Source organism: Grammomys surdaster, unplaced genomic scaffold (assembly GCF_004785775.1).
Source record: "Grammomys surdaster isolate TR1022 unplaced genomic scaffold, NIH_TR_1.0 126113, whole genome shotgun sequence".
Taxonomy (NCBI): Eukaryota; Metazoa; Chordata; class Mammalia; order Rodentia; family Muridae; genus Grammomys; species Grammomys surdaster.
The window spans coordinates 162,523-178,109 of record NW_021620921.1 but is presented as its reverse complement, the minus strand read 5'-3'; the positions used below and the strand labels follow the sequence as shown (position 1 = coordinate 178,109).

Here is a 15,587-nt window from a genome sequence, read left to right as displayed (position 1 = left end):
TGCTGTCTTGCCTAATAGTTACTGTGAACTGGATTTAACTGTAAAGATTAAATTGTGTGGACAGCAGTTTGTACAAATACAAAAAAAATGTTTTGGATTTCAAAAACTGAACATTAAAACTAATCCACTGGCCTAGATGAAAATATGAAATCAAACTGAGGTCCAGATTGTTGCACCCCACCACCTGCCCACTTTAAAATTCTAGGCAGTGTATTTTGTTAGTCTCTGACAATGTGAGATGTATACTGTTAAGTATAAAGTATAAAGAGAAACAAGAATTTAGCCCAAAATTGAAACTGAATAGTTTGTGAATGTTTCTTTATAAAGGGAGAAAATATAAAATACACATGCACTAAGTAATAGTAGTGTCCTGAACTATTACCATGGGCTCTGCAAACCCAGTGCAGTAAAACTTTTTAAAGAGTGTCTCATATCCCAGGCTGGTCTTGAACTGGACAATTCACTCTGCCTCAGGCTCAAGTGTTACAATTACATGCATGAGTCATAATGCTCAGCAAATGTATTTTTGAAAAATGATGCATCTGTGTGTACTAGACGTTTTTACAGACTATAATAATCCATCTGAAGGCCCGTAGACATCAAACTTCAGTAGTATGCCCATAATTTTAATGAATATTTATTGAATAGCAAATAAGTGTAAGGCACTGTGCTAGATGTGGTGGAAGATACAATGAGTTTTCTTGAGTTTCTGACCTCCAAAGGCTTACAATCTAGTTAAGGAGACAAATTATACATAGATGTAATGTATAATACAGGGCATATTAGTTTTTAAATTTTTTTTATTTTTTTCCCTAAACAACAATTGGTAAGGGGGCAATTTTTAAGGTGTGAAGATCTGGAAAGGCCTCTGGGAAGATACTTGTACAAACAGCAGTTATCTCTATTTTCACCTAATTTTCAGAATGAAGCACTAGGCAGTTAAAATACCTAATGTTTCCCCTTAACTTACCCCAATTTCCCTCATCTCCTAACTCTATATTATACAGGAATCTGAGGTAGTAAGTCCCAGTTTACACATACTTTTTGAAAGGCAAGTGTCTCCTCTAGAACATTTAGGAATCCTCCTGCCTCAGCCACCTAGGGCTGGGATTGAAGGTGAGACAAAATGCCCAGCTCGTCTACTAGAATCCTGATGCTAAATATAAAGCACATTTTAACAAGCCTAGCTCCACCACCTGCACAGATTGAACACATTAAGAGAAGGCTAATAATAGCAAACTCTAGCCCTAGAAGCCAGACCCACTCTTCAGACACACCACAGGAGATACATTTAAACCTGCCCCCTTCAGTCTATCATTGAAGTATTTAAGATACTCATGTTTTACACCTTTAATCTTAATACCATCTTTCTCCCTACAACCTATCACTATATATCAACATCTTAATATAAAATCTATACAAAAAGGTAATGTTCTCCTTCAAGTCACAGAAAAGGTGTAGATTAATTCACTCATGAGAAAGTGATTTTTTTAGAGGTCTGAGATGTTTAAAAGTTACTTTCAGCCCAGTGGTAGTAGTACACACCTTTACTCCCAGCACTAGAGAAGCAAAGGGAGGCCAGCCTCCTCTACAGAGGAAATTCCAGGACAGCCAGGGCTACACAGAGAAACTGGCAGAGACCCCTTCCCTCAACACAAAAGTTACTTTCCTATTTAACCTTTTTGTGTCTTGAGATAAAACCTCCATTTGGAAGAAACATCCATTAGGAAGAAACCAAGAACTACACACAACCTTAGAGAATCAGTGGCTCAAGTATAGACAACTCTCTGAGTAAAATAAACTACCACTATCAAAAGTCTTTGCTATCTCATGTTAGCACCAGAAAGGTTAACTAGTTCACATTTGTTGACTTATCTCTAACTAGCTTCTAAAATCTGTCATGGAATTAGCTGTGATTAAAAACAAATTTGCCTGGCAATGGAGAGTGGATCAACTCACCTGCTTATGGTACTAGACCGGAAAAGGCACTTATGATCTAATATCATTAGCTTGTTATAGCTTTTAACAATTGTCTACTTTTTAGTTATATCTTAAAACAAGTAAAATACTAACTAAACAGCTACTTTTCAGTGTTTATTGTATTATTTCAAGTGCTTAAATGTCTACTTTAACTTTGCAGTTAAAATTATTTAACACAAAAATACTTAGGTTTTTACAGTTCTAACCCTCTCATTATTTCCTACAACTTTAAGCACTTGAATCAGGTGTGATGGTAGTCTGTAATCCAGGAATTAGGAAGCAAAAGTTGGAGGAATGCCACAGGTCTAAGGACACTCTGGTCTAAATAGTGATTTTTGTTGACCACTTGGCACAGGGTAAGCCCACTGCAGGGGACTTTGCCATAGCACCTATAAACTATCATCAAATTAGGCTTTCTGGTGCACAATTCGCCTAATCGGCTCACAACTGTGGAGCAAAAGCTTTGCCATGAGTCTGAAGACAGGCTGGTAATATGAGCTCCGTTAAGACCTTGGTCATATGTCCCAAAAAAAAAAAAAAAAGAACACTTACAATATTAGTATTATAAATTTGATTCTACCAGTAAAGCTGCAAATAATCTCTTTAAACCACAAGATTGTAAAGGCCTGAATTTTGAGTGAATCAAGTCTCACCGACTACTCTTCAAGGTAACTAGCTTTACTGACTTCCAGGGGCACAGGTAAGTAGTTGTTAGTTCAATTTCTAGTTGTGCAAACACATATATACACACAATCTATATAAAAGACTTTTAGTTATTTCTTGGGGCTAAATAGTTAAAGCTTCCTTAACAATACTTATAGAATCACTGATGGTAGAAGTGAGGGAGCCATTCTGTGGAACTCTAATTTCAGGGTTAAGACCTATATGGCAAAGATCCCAACAAACACGAGGTCCTTCCTCAAGATGTTGAAGGCACAATTTACTTAAAATATTTAATTTTACTTAAATGCATGGCGTCTTGGACAAATTCTAGGGTTTTTTTTCCTTTCCTTAAGCAACTATTTAAAGAAATACATGGAACTGTTATCGTCAAAGTGAATAGGGGTGTAACTAAAACATGAACTGCCAGAAAATATGTTATCAACAATAATTTAAGTTACCTTGAAGATTCAAGTAAAATGCTGTCAACATTTTAAAATTATGGCTTCCTTCTGCTATCTTTACTTTTACAAATTAAGTTTCTAACCCAAAATAGTTAGCATATATCACACATAAAATCTCACTTATTCACTAAAGAAAATGTGAGAACAGAGCTTCTACTCTAATATTTTCTTATATGGTACATGTTTCTGTCTGAACAAAGTAGCTTCAAGTATGGCACAACTTGAGACATAAAAAGTGTTAAGGTAAAGGGCTGGAGATACAGCTCAGCAGTAAAGAGCACTAGGTACTCTAAAGGACCAGGGTTAGATTCCTATCATCTATCTGGAAACTCACAACCCTCTGTAACTCCTGTTGTAGGCCATGTTGTTCTCTTCAGGCCTCCTCAGGCACTGCATACATGTTTGACATACATACATGCAGGAAAAACTCCTATAAACAAAAAATTTTTAATATGCTAAGCAAAAGCATCCAAAAAAAGTTGATGCAATGATGAAAAGACTGGAAAAACAGGAGTCAACATAAAAATTGCAATGGCCATGATAAAGTGCCCACCATTTTATTAGAAAGTGTTATTTATGGTGTCTAAAATGGTGTTTAAAAACTAAATGATAGTTTTTAAAATAAGAAACCTTTGTATTTGTCACTCCAGCCAGATATTTAAGAATATCTGTATGGTTGGGTGTGGTAACATAATGAAGAAAAAAGTACTCTAATATGCAGAAACAACTACTAGATTTACACATAAATCACACAAGTCTTGAAAATAAAAAACAAATAGTATAAAACTAGACATGGAAGCAGTGATATAAGACAGGGAGAATTACGAAGTGCCAATGGGATTTTTCAATCCTGATTTCAGTAACAAGAAAATGCTACAAGCGTTAAAAAGCTTTGACAAATACCCAGTTGTGTATCAGGATGCTGACATCCTGTAAATAGCTATTAAAAACAAGTGAGAAGGGCTGGAGAGATGGCTCAGTGGTTAAGAACACTGACTGTTTTTCCAGAGGTCTTAGATTCAGAACCAAATGGTGGCTCACAACCATCTGTAATGGAATCTGATGCCCTCTTCTGGTGTGCCTGAAGACAATGAGAGTGTACTAATATAAAAAAAGTGAGAGGAAACAACACTTAAACGTACATGATTCTAAATCCAGCAAACTCAGTAGAAATGGGTACAATTATTAAGTATGAGGTGTTTCAGCCGGGCAGTGGTGGTGCACCCCTTTAATCCCAGCACTTGGGAGGCAGAGGCAGGTGTATTTCTGAGTTCGAGGCCAGCCTGGTCTACAGAGTGAGTTCCAGGACAGCCAGGGCTACACAGAGAAACCCTGTAAAGAAAAACCAAAAAAAAAAAAAAAGTATGAGGTGTTTCAATAGACAAAGTTAAGTGAGTTGGGGAAAAAGAAACAAGTTAATTTGGAATTAAAATGTATTTGTTAAAAAAATTCTGAATTACCAATAAAATAAAGTAGGTTGGACCAGATGTACTAGCATACATATTAAATCCCAGCCCTCAAGAGACAGGAGAGCAATTCTCTTCTTGTGAATTCCAGCACAGTCTGGTACAAAGATCCAGACCAGGCAGGGTAATATAGTGAGACTATCTCAAAGAGAAGAAAGAAAGAAATTGAAATGCAGTTCAGTTTCTCAAATTTCCAGATCAGGCTCATTAAATTATCACCACTATATTTATCAAAGTTGAAATGAACATTTACCCTAGATATTAAAATATCTACAAGAGTACTAGTTGGAATTTACATGACTTAAGTCAACTCTCAACTCAAACATTAACACAGCAATTTAAATTTTACAAGTAACAGGGTAATGCTCTGTGGCTTAATAGCCTTCCTTAAAAAACAAGACTCAATATTGGCTTCCTTATTGAAAATCTTTCCCTGATGAAAACAACTAAGCAACATCAACACAAAGTACCTGAACTGTTCTTACTGGTGAGGTAAGACAGAAGGAATAAATAACATTATTCCGTAACAAAAGCATAAAGGAAGGATATTAGGCAAATTTTGATTAAATTACAAGCTATGTCATAGAATATGGAATGCTAGACTATCAATTTCATACTACACTATCTTCAGCAAGAAAATTCATGCTCAAGGTATGATTAAGTATGTAACTATGCATAAATACTTCTAAACAACCTAGTGACTAAGTTTCTACTGATTTAGCAAAAATAAATTTATAATCATTTCATTGAAATCATAACTATCTTACCATCCTATTCCTTGTAAGTTTGTGTGAGAAATTAAGACAGACTAAAATCAGTCACCAAAATGAGAAATATCAGAATATGAGGATACTAGTTCATGATTAGTGTGATTTTCTAAAAGTTGTAACTCAAAAGACCTAGGTCAACTAAAGATTACTTTTCTCTTTAGTTTCCTGACACATGTACACACAGAGACTCAGTTATGTGGAAGGACAAGTACTATTTTCAGCATTAAAAACTAAACTAAGATTTTGATACTTAAAATCATAATTCATCGAAAAACAAAATGAAAGAAAACATAATTCAGTAAAAAAATCAGTATCTAATGTCAATGATCTTCAAGTATCAAAAGCTGCCTAACTGATTCAAAATGTTTTGCTTTTGATGAAAAAAAAAAATTAAAGGGACTAGACTCCTTAATCAGTGTCAGATAGCAGTATAAACAAGCGCATTCCACAAAAGACCAATGAGCACTTATCAAATTGCAAAACTTTGAAATCTGAAAGCTACCTACAAGTAAAAAAAGATGACTAAAAGATGAACAGGAAACACAAAGGTAAGCTATAAAATGTAAAGGAAGAAACAATTCTCAGTGGTTTTCTCAACATTCTGAAACCCTATGCTAAAATGCTATTCTGAACCTTTGGTATAATTTCTAGACATTTCAAAATAATCTACTTAGCTCAGTAAACAGTGTCAAATTGTGTATCAAGACAGTATATATTTAAGCATGCTAGGTACTGATCTTAAATCCAAGTAGCCCAGGTTAACCTCTATCTCCCGGGTATTAGAATTATAGTTTTTATAATTTATTATAAATTATTGTATTTATTATTTTGAGACATTATTTCTGGTGTAGTCCTGGCTGTTCTAGAACTCATTTTGAAGATCAGGCCTGCCTCTGCCTCCCAGGTGGTAGAACTAAAGTGTGAGCTAGCTACCATGCCTGGCTCTACCCAGTACTTTTAATGGTTAATTGTAAATTAACATGACATTTTTTTAATAAATCTAGTATTGTTCCCTGTTATATTCTACTAGATATTTCTGTTAAAATTCAGCATTTATAGTAAACTTCATTGAGAACAAAGTTTTTTCTTAAAACTGAAAAACTGAAGCTCCTACAAACTTTGCATTCAGTGGACAGTACATACAAGTACATTTTCCAAGGGAGGTAATATGCAAGGCCTCTTAGCTGAGAAGAGATGAAACTGAGGTGCCAGATATAAAACCACTTTTAAGGTCTGTATAACCTCAAAGTGAATAAATAATGTGGAAATGTCCGTGACTCCTGTCATTAACTCCTGTGCTTATTTCTCTGCTTGTAATTTGCAGTTGCCCATCTCAATGGACACATTATAACTGACTTTTTAATCAATATTCCTTTTTCATTAATAATTTTTAAAAGAATCAAATGTAAGAAAAATTGAAGCATGAAAAATAACTAATATAAACTGTATTTCAACACTGGATATCAGGATAAAATTATAGCACTGTAAGAATAATTGATGCTTGGGTACAAAAGTGAATAGCTGAGTGTATCACATTAATTGTACACTTGCAAAAAGTTCAAGGTGGTGACCTCCCAAGAATATGGACCCTGCAAAGGTCTTTATCAGTACTGAGACAAAATTTGTGAATAGCTATTACAGTCTGACTTTGGCAGTGAGTCCCCCTTTTTATAATTTAAAATAACTGATCCATACAATATGTTTAAAACAAATTTATGTCAATATATGCACTAAAAAGGAAAAGTTATTTGATGAAATTCAAAAAGCTACTGTTCCATAAGCGGAAGTTTTTAAATACAAGTCTAACTCTAGTATGATTCCTCCAATGCAAGCTTGAAGAACAGAAAAATTAAGAACAAAGCAAGCAGCTCTCTACATTTGCCTCTAAACTGACTTTTCTAAGCACCTACCTGTCTCTTCATGCTTAAAAGAGGAATCAAATTCTTTTAATAAACTCACAATCTACTCAAAAGAAACATAACGAGTATGGTGGCATTCACCTTTTTAACCCAAGCAATCAGGAGGTAGAGATAGGAAGACCTGGAGGCCATCAGGGTCTATGTACATTCCTGACCAGCCTGACTAAAACAAAAACAGGGAGGGATAGCAGGGTAAAAAAAAAACTTCAAGTATCAAAACCTCAAGACTTGAAGTTAAAAGCAAAGTAAGCCAAAACTGTCTCAAAAGAGGAAAGGAAGTTAAGACTTATTCACGAGTCCTGAAGGAGGTTGGGGAGTCTGAACCAGAATGGCTTACATAAAATCAAACTCACGAAGTGTCTCTAACATTATTAGAAAAAACTCCTACTATCAAACAGAGCAAGCGTAAAATAGATATCTTCCGTCATGAGTGCTTATAGGCCATGAAACATTTCTCAAAGGTTAAAAAGAGCCAAGCATGGTGACACACACCTTTAATCCTACCACTCAGGAGGCAGAAACAGGTAGACCTCATTATGAGGGCAGCCTCATCCACAGAGTTCCAGAGCAGCCAGGGCTACAGAGAACCTTGTCCTGAAAAACAAAAACAACAACAAAAACAGAAAAAGAGATTCAAGTTACCACTAGAATTACAAACGTTGGAAGTGGGCTGGATATAGGAAGACTTTCATTTCATAGCCTGTGGTATTTAACTGCTTTCCATTTAAGTTTTAAGATAATCAACGAGGCTAGGTGTAGAGTGAAGGCTTCATATATGTAGGGTCCTGCATTATTCTACCACAATACCAAAAGAAACAGAATTCAAGTTCAAGTGTCAGCTACAAACACAATGAACATGAACCACCACCTTTCCTCAAAACTAAAAACTTTTTCATGATCTAACCTTAACCTATAAATTGGTAGATGAAAAACCTATTGATGTAGATGTAGCTATTTTTTACCAAGTTAATTCACAAAGTAGTGTAAATACTGTTGAAAATCAGTGATTTCAAAACATTATTTTCTCATTCACCAATTGCTGCATAAAAAAACTTTACAGGGATGACTAAAAAGCCTTCAAAACCTGGTGATATCACTGCTTAATAATAAACAACCATCAAGGATTTTCTGTATCATGCTCTTAAACTGGAACCTACCATGAAGAAAATTCAATATTCTGGATTTCCATGATGTCACTTCTAAGGATAATTTTTTTCGTTTTCTCTCCAATTTGAAATAAAAGAATTATAAACAATGACTTTATACAGCTATTTTAAGATAGAACTAAATCATATATGGATCTGCATCCTTCAAAGACAGTTATTTCTTATTTTTTTATGTCTGACAATTTTAACATGAATCTTCCTAATTTTAGTTTACCAGAATGGCAGCATTGTGTTAGCATTTAAAGAGGTTCTGTATGTCTTTTTCTGAATAATACAGTAAGGTAGCTAGCTGACTACCAACTGAAAAGGGTTTAAGATTGTCTTTAGCTGTTTGCATAGCACCATAACTCAAGATTCCCTGCCCTCAAGGAGCTTCCATTCTAAAAGGAGGGGGGAAAATTAACTAGGTAACATAAGCAAACTGATCGAAAAGCAGTAAGCCACAGAAAACTAAATGATCACAGTATCTTCTCTGTGCACCCTTTCCTTGATGCTCCTAAATTCAAAATGGATTTTCAGAAACTCATTATGTCCACTAGAATTTACTGTAATTTTATAAAAAATAAATGTGAACCCAAGAAGGAGGGTAAAATCTAAAAGAACTGTGCTTGGCCTTAATAATTCTGAAGCACTTCCAAAAAATAAACTTCCTAACATGACTTTTATTATTTCAAGAGAAAAGGGCAAAATAAACTATTTTTTTCCAAAACTACTACACTGTACTACATACACAGACTGTAGAACACAAGTTAAAAGTATCATGTGCCAATCTATACATCTTACCATATTGCTGTTTTTGTTCTCAGAGGCATTCAAAATAAAGAGAACAAGTACTGCATAAGCTTTTCTAATTCTTTATGGCATATTAAGTTAAAGCAATTACAGGTGTAGCGCCTACCTCTTCTAGTTTCTGCCTCAACGAGTAGCTGGAATTTTAAAGATATACCACCAGGTATAGCTGACTCTTCTATAAACAATATAAATACTAATACTCTATAGGTTTTAAATAATGTGCATGCCTTCTGGTTTGGCAAATTTCTCCTTCAAATAGTATATAGTACCTATGTTTCATAAATGACTACTCAGATTTCATTTTCAAGTTAATGTCAGGACTTCTCTGGGATACAATGAGCAATCTGTAACTTTTACATAAATCGAATGTAAATAAACCTTCTAATGTTAATAAACCTTATTTTACTCTGCAATCTGTGGTAATAGCCTGCCTACCAAATCCTTTTGACCCACTTCATCACAAAAGTAAAATGGTCTCTACTCCAAGCTGAAATTTCATCACACTAATCCTTTCAGAAGTTTAAGAAAATTATATGTAACCTTTATAATTACCAAATTAGATACCAAGTTTAAGTTAAAATAAGTCAAATAAGTCACTTAAGTTTGTAAAAACTCACTTGTATAGTGACCCTGTTATCATAACTAAATTTTGTCAGAAATACATCTTAGAAAGCTCTAATATTTGAAGACACTAATCTCCAAATCACTTCCAAAGTGATTTATCTTGACTTTTCAAATTCTTGTTTGTTGACTTGTTTAATATTCTCACTAATCAATACCCATTTGGCTAGTTAGGACAGAAACTAATAACTTTAAATCAAGTAATGAAGTTAAGGTTCTTAAAGTGTTTCAAACCACTCCTATCTCTTCCCTAACCACCTCCAAAAGTAAGTCTAGCCTGAGCTAGGAACCAGAAAACGCTGAATATACTTACAGGTTCTGCACGTGGCCACTAACTCTGCCCTATTGCATGTTAGAGTTCATTCACATAAACTCATTTGTAGTAATCTAAATGCAAATTTTATCAAGAGACCATTTTCTTCTTCCCCTCTCCTGAATTACTTGGTACTTCAATCTCATTTACAAATCTTCAAAGAAATTTTTATTTGCCAGAAATAAAACTGGAGAATAGAAGAACACTACATGGTGAAGCACGTTCCCAAAGAAGCAAATTATCATGGAATTCATAAGTCTATTAGCAAATATATGATCATGTATTTCCAAAATAAAATTAAATGAAGACCAGCCGAAAACATTTATTCTATATATCTCCCAGTCACGTGGATTGGAATTTTTGTCAGAAAATTTGTTTTCACCATTTGCTAGTTACTCTGAATGTATTCTATAGTGCTCTAAAGATTCCAAGTGTCTATTTAAAAGCTGTTGAGTGAAAAATGATGAAATGGAGAACACTCACAATAATTCTTGGACTCCTGGAGATCCTAAGACATGCTACAAAAATAGGTCTTTATTCTTAGGAAAATATAGTCAGAGCTAGCTTCCTTATGCTATACATAAAATCTTAACATCAGAGGCAGTACAGATAGTACAGATAGTTTTGAACTGATCTCCAAACAAGCACAAACCCACTACGTTGGGAAAAAAAACAGGAAATTTGAGGTTTTTGGCGAAAGACAGTACTTCACACATCTAATCCAAATCAAAGAGCCTGCAGACAGCTTTCAGTGAGACAAAAGGAGTGAAATAAATATAAATTCTATGGATAAATAAATGTAAAAGAATTTACATTAATCTAAAAACTAATTTAATTAAATTCTACTTGGGTACAAGCTTTTGTTTCTCGATGTCAGACTTCTAAATGTTTACCAGACTACTGTTAATATTAAAAACTTGGTCTTTGACCCAGAGTAATACTGATTTGCATTTACAAAAGTTTGTCCAACTGAATGCTTCTGGTCCTGAAAAACATTTTAGGTACATTATTGAAGGCAGACTGTGGTGCTAATATGGTTTATGTTTTAAGAACTTTTAAAAAGTGACAGACCCCAAAAGTCCATCTATAAATTGGCTCAGTTTTTTAAAAAATGCCTGTGTGAGCCTTGGTTCATTATTAGCATCTTTAGTGGCATGCCCTACTGAGTGGTAAGATTACTAGTGAATACTACACCATAAAAACATCCCAAGAAGTCTGTTTATGTATTGTTAAAGTAAGTTGTTTATTCATTAACTTTGTACCCACCACTGAATTCCTGTTTATTGTATTTATAAGTGGGGAGAAAACAGTAATGGAGGGTAATATTGGAGTTTTTAGGAACCTGAGCAACCATTTACTCTAGGATTGACTACCGTTTCTTAATGCATGAAGCCCTTCTATATTTTAATTTCTCCCCATCATATAGTGACATAACATTGTGTTTTTGTTGTTTCTGACCAAGTAATTTCAAAAACCTGTACTAAAGATAATTTTCCCATGTAGTTTGTTGTTCATCCTAATACTAAATACATCTTTCCAAATATCTTATATACAATTATATAGCCCAGATCACCCCAATCCGTTTGTGGTATTCCTAATCTATCATGAGAAAACGTGTATACTTTAGTCAGATATGCATCAATCAGTAAAAGTTTAACAGTAATCAATAAAAAGTTTCTCATGGTGTTAAGTGCCATTGTGAATATGTGATTCCTTTTGTGATTCAGTTCTCCATTTATAACGTGATTCAATTTGAATGACTAAAAATCTTGCACAAAAAAACATGCTTGGGAAGAATATAATTACACAATTTTCTCATAAAGTAACTTCCTGAGAACTGATTAACTATTTATGAACACTTTTGATTGCCAAGTAGTCTGCAGAAACAAAACCTTGCATCTGTTTTGGTTAGGTAACTTTTAACAATCAGAATTCTTTAAGGATATATTTTTACCACAAGGAAGGGACTTGACTATTAAAGATCCTTTCCTTGACAATATTTACAAAATTTAACATCTCATCTGTCCATTCTTTGAAGCTGTCAAAGCCAAGAACCCAAAACAAATCACAAATGCAATAACCTACATTATTTAACATTCCCCTTTTTAACATGTTGACATTTTTACTAAAGGATTAGTTATTTTCGCATTTCCATTTCTCATATCCATGACATTCCATATAAATTGCATTATTGCTTTATAGGCCACACAACATTCAAAATTATGTTTATATGCATTGCCTGTTTTTCTTGACTTCTGGTAAAGTGTTTGATACTGATTTTTCTACAGAAATTTAAGTTTGAAAATACCACAGTTAGTATTTCTTCTCAGAACTTAATTGTTCACATCACTAATCACTACATGCATATTTAGCTCTGATTATATTGCTCAAAAACTGCACCCATTATCAGAACAGTGCAAATTATATTTAATTTTAAAAGTAATCATAATGGCTTGAATTCAAAGTCATTAAAATGAACACTGTCAAGTACTTTCACTTGAGTCTACATTTCATTACCACTGTTTACATTACCCTTAAATATAACCATCAATTCTTCACAATTTCCTTTGAATCATAAGGTTTTGTCCCATGTCCCCAAACTAAAAACCCAAGTCTTAAAAACCCAGAGTTCCATACTTTAATGTTTTCTGAAAGAACACATTTGTGAATTCACAAAAGTGTTCATCTTTCAACTTTGACAATGCAGTTAAGTTAAACAAACCTGTTCTAACATCCCAACAAATAAATCCAGGAATTAACTAAAAGACCTTGACAGTGTCCTTTAAAAATGGTATGACAGTTAAGTGCCAATAGGCATGGCAATGACCTCTTAGATAGGATCATTTTATTCCTTGGACATGGGAAGTGCCAGCACCAAGGATTACACTGAGATTTGATTTTGCTGAAGGCTACAATTAACTGACCCACTTTCCACGACCTAGTATGCTCACTATGTTAGAATGAAATGTACATGTTTTGTGTAGCCCTCAAACTTACACTAAGATTTGAGAGATGTACTTTTAAAAAGCACAGGGTAATATATAAAATCAGTGGAAGAAAGTTTCATTAAGCACCAGGAACAAATTTTTGTCACCCCATACTCATTTTGTAGGTAAGTTTCAGTAACCGGCAAGGCACATTTACATATATTCCAATGAATACTTATTGACAAATTTTAAATTACACTCTATGCCCCAGCTATCCCAGTAACTGACATACAACATACTAAAATGGTTTATTAAGGTAACAAAAAAAGAAAGGAAAAAAAAAGCCAATTAATGGGAAACATACAGGCTATTGGCAACCACTATTCTAAAATTATGTAAGTACAAATGAACATACTGAAATGTGTGCAATTCTAAGTTTTTAAACCAGAAGATTTTCTATACTAACACACATTTATATTAATGACACATAAAAAAAATAAAAACTTTATTACAAAAATAAGTTACACTCGCCTCCAGCTTACAGTATAAAACAATTTTATTTGCAGGAATGCAAAATGATTGTTTGCCATGAGCATTTTGAACATATGACATGTCTAATTTTCTTGTTAAATTTGCATTTACTGGGGAACTGGTGTGTATAAAACCTTAATTAGGTATAAGCTCTGATCTTCATCGTGGTGCCTACTGGGTATGTGATATAACTGCAGTATCCCTTTGGGGAAGGGGAGAAGGTATTTCTTTACACCAAGTCCTACTTAAACTATAATTTTACTTTTGACTTTAAGCTATCAACTTAGGACTTGGCAAAAAATTTTTTTTGAGGGTGATTCAATAGAGGATGCTTCACCACTGAACACTCACTGTCATCAAGGTGCTTTAGAAAATTAAAAACATAGCACAAATGATTGTACTCTATTCTACAAGTTATCATGACCTGCATAAGAAATGGAAAGCTGATTCACATTTTTATAGTGATCAGCAGTAACAAATGCACTAATGAAACATACCTTTTACCTAAAAAGCTAAACTACAGCCATATACTAATTTCTATGATTTATGAAAAAACTTCAAAATATCCAAATGTCAGGCTTTGCTGTACAATTGTCAGTTTTAGTCTGACTTTTTATAAAGGGACACTGCAGTATTTAGTACAAGTTCGGATGCACTTTTTTTTTGAACATCTGATGTCTTACAAAAGTAACATCTTGCTAAACTATTATACATCCAAATAACTACAATATCTGAAGAAGCAAGGCTGCTTTTTCAGCCACAAAATACGACAAAAGCAAGGCCTGTTATGATGGTCATGAGGAAGTCTTACAAGCCTCTGAAACTAAAGGCAACTAAGAATGTTACATTTGGTATATTAAAATCTTACCCTCATATCATATTTAACAAGCCTTGCTTTTATCTACAAAGATTTTCTATATACAGTACAGACAGGGTATAGTTCAATCCTCTGCTACTGAGGTAGTTAACCAACCCTTTAAAAAAGGTTCTGAAAAGAACCACTATCTGGAATGCCTGACTAACCAGCTCTGATGATTACACCTGAAACTGCATCTGAACACAATTCAAAAGTGATTACTATAAAAAAAGATATAGACAATCATGATTAACCTTGGTGAGCAGAAATAAAAATTTAAGGGTACCAACAGTGGCATCTGTAATCACTGCAATAAAATTTAAATGCACAAATTCAAGAGAATATTTCAGAATACCACTGCTGAGATCCTTAATTTAAAAAAGAGGGGAAAAATCTACTTAGAGCAGATTTTTTAAAGAGAAGAACTTTATTCTTTATTAAGATACCATGCTAGAAGTTATGAAGGATTTTTGTTGGAACACATTTGGAAAATAGAGTAGCTTTAGTTTAATAACTTGCACTGCAGAGAAAATTGTTAAAGAAATTCATATCAAAGTCCAAGTATTAGTTCAATGTCCCGTATTTGATTCCATGATCTTCATAGGAAGGTCTTCTGCAATAGAATATGCTCCTATACAGCCGAGATATTTAAGGTTGCTTGATTTTCCTTACCATTACTCCACTGCAAGCTTCTGGTGTAATCCCACATAGCAAGTCAGTCTTCATTGTAACAGGTCAGGACCGGCCTCGACCCCTTTTCCCTGCTAGCCAGGTAACAAAAGGAATCAGTTAGATAAATCATTTAAAATTAATTATGTGTACATAAATAATGATAACATTAAAATAAGAAAGCTTTAAACCATAAGTCTTATATAAAATCTATCCAAGCTAGGAGCCTTTTTAAACTGAATCTCCTTTCATTTGGTTTTCTCACTTGCTTTCAGTTAACTTGTGGGATGGGTGAGGGGTATTTGACTAAGGCTTAAGAACCCCAATTTTTTAAAACTGATTTTATTTAGAACTATTTTTTAAAACACTAAAGTAAAGTCTAACAAGTTATACCTTAAGGGATTTGTCCCAATTAACTTGCAACAATTCCCATTTTGAGACATGGAATAACCA

The 15,587-nt window shown here is 33.9% G+C and overlaps 1 protein-coding gene across 2 annotated transcripts in view; it reads right to left on the bottom strand.

Moving 5' to 3' along the window:
• Positions 1-10,655: 10,655 nt before the first annotated feature.
• Positions 10,656-15,587, bottom strand: part of Syncrip (synaptotagmin binding cytoplasmic RNA interacting protein) — a 33,064-nt gene continuing 28,132 nt past the window's right edge. Inside the window, exon 12 of one of the 2 annotated variants that reach the window (XM_028756172.1) lies at positions 10,656-15,229. In XM_028756172.1, the coding sequence (XP_028612005.1) occupies positions 15,188-15,229 (42 nt within the window). In that variant the 3' untranslated portion in view covers positions 10,656-15,187. The remainder of the gene's footprint in view (positions 15,230-15,587) is intronic. The other variant, XM_028756173.1, reaches the window with a different exon arrangement.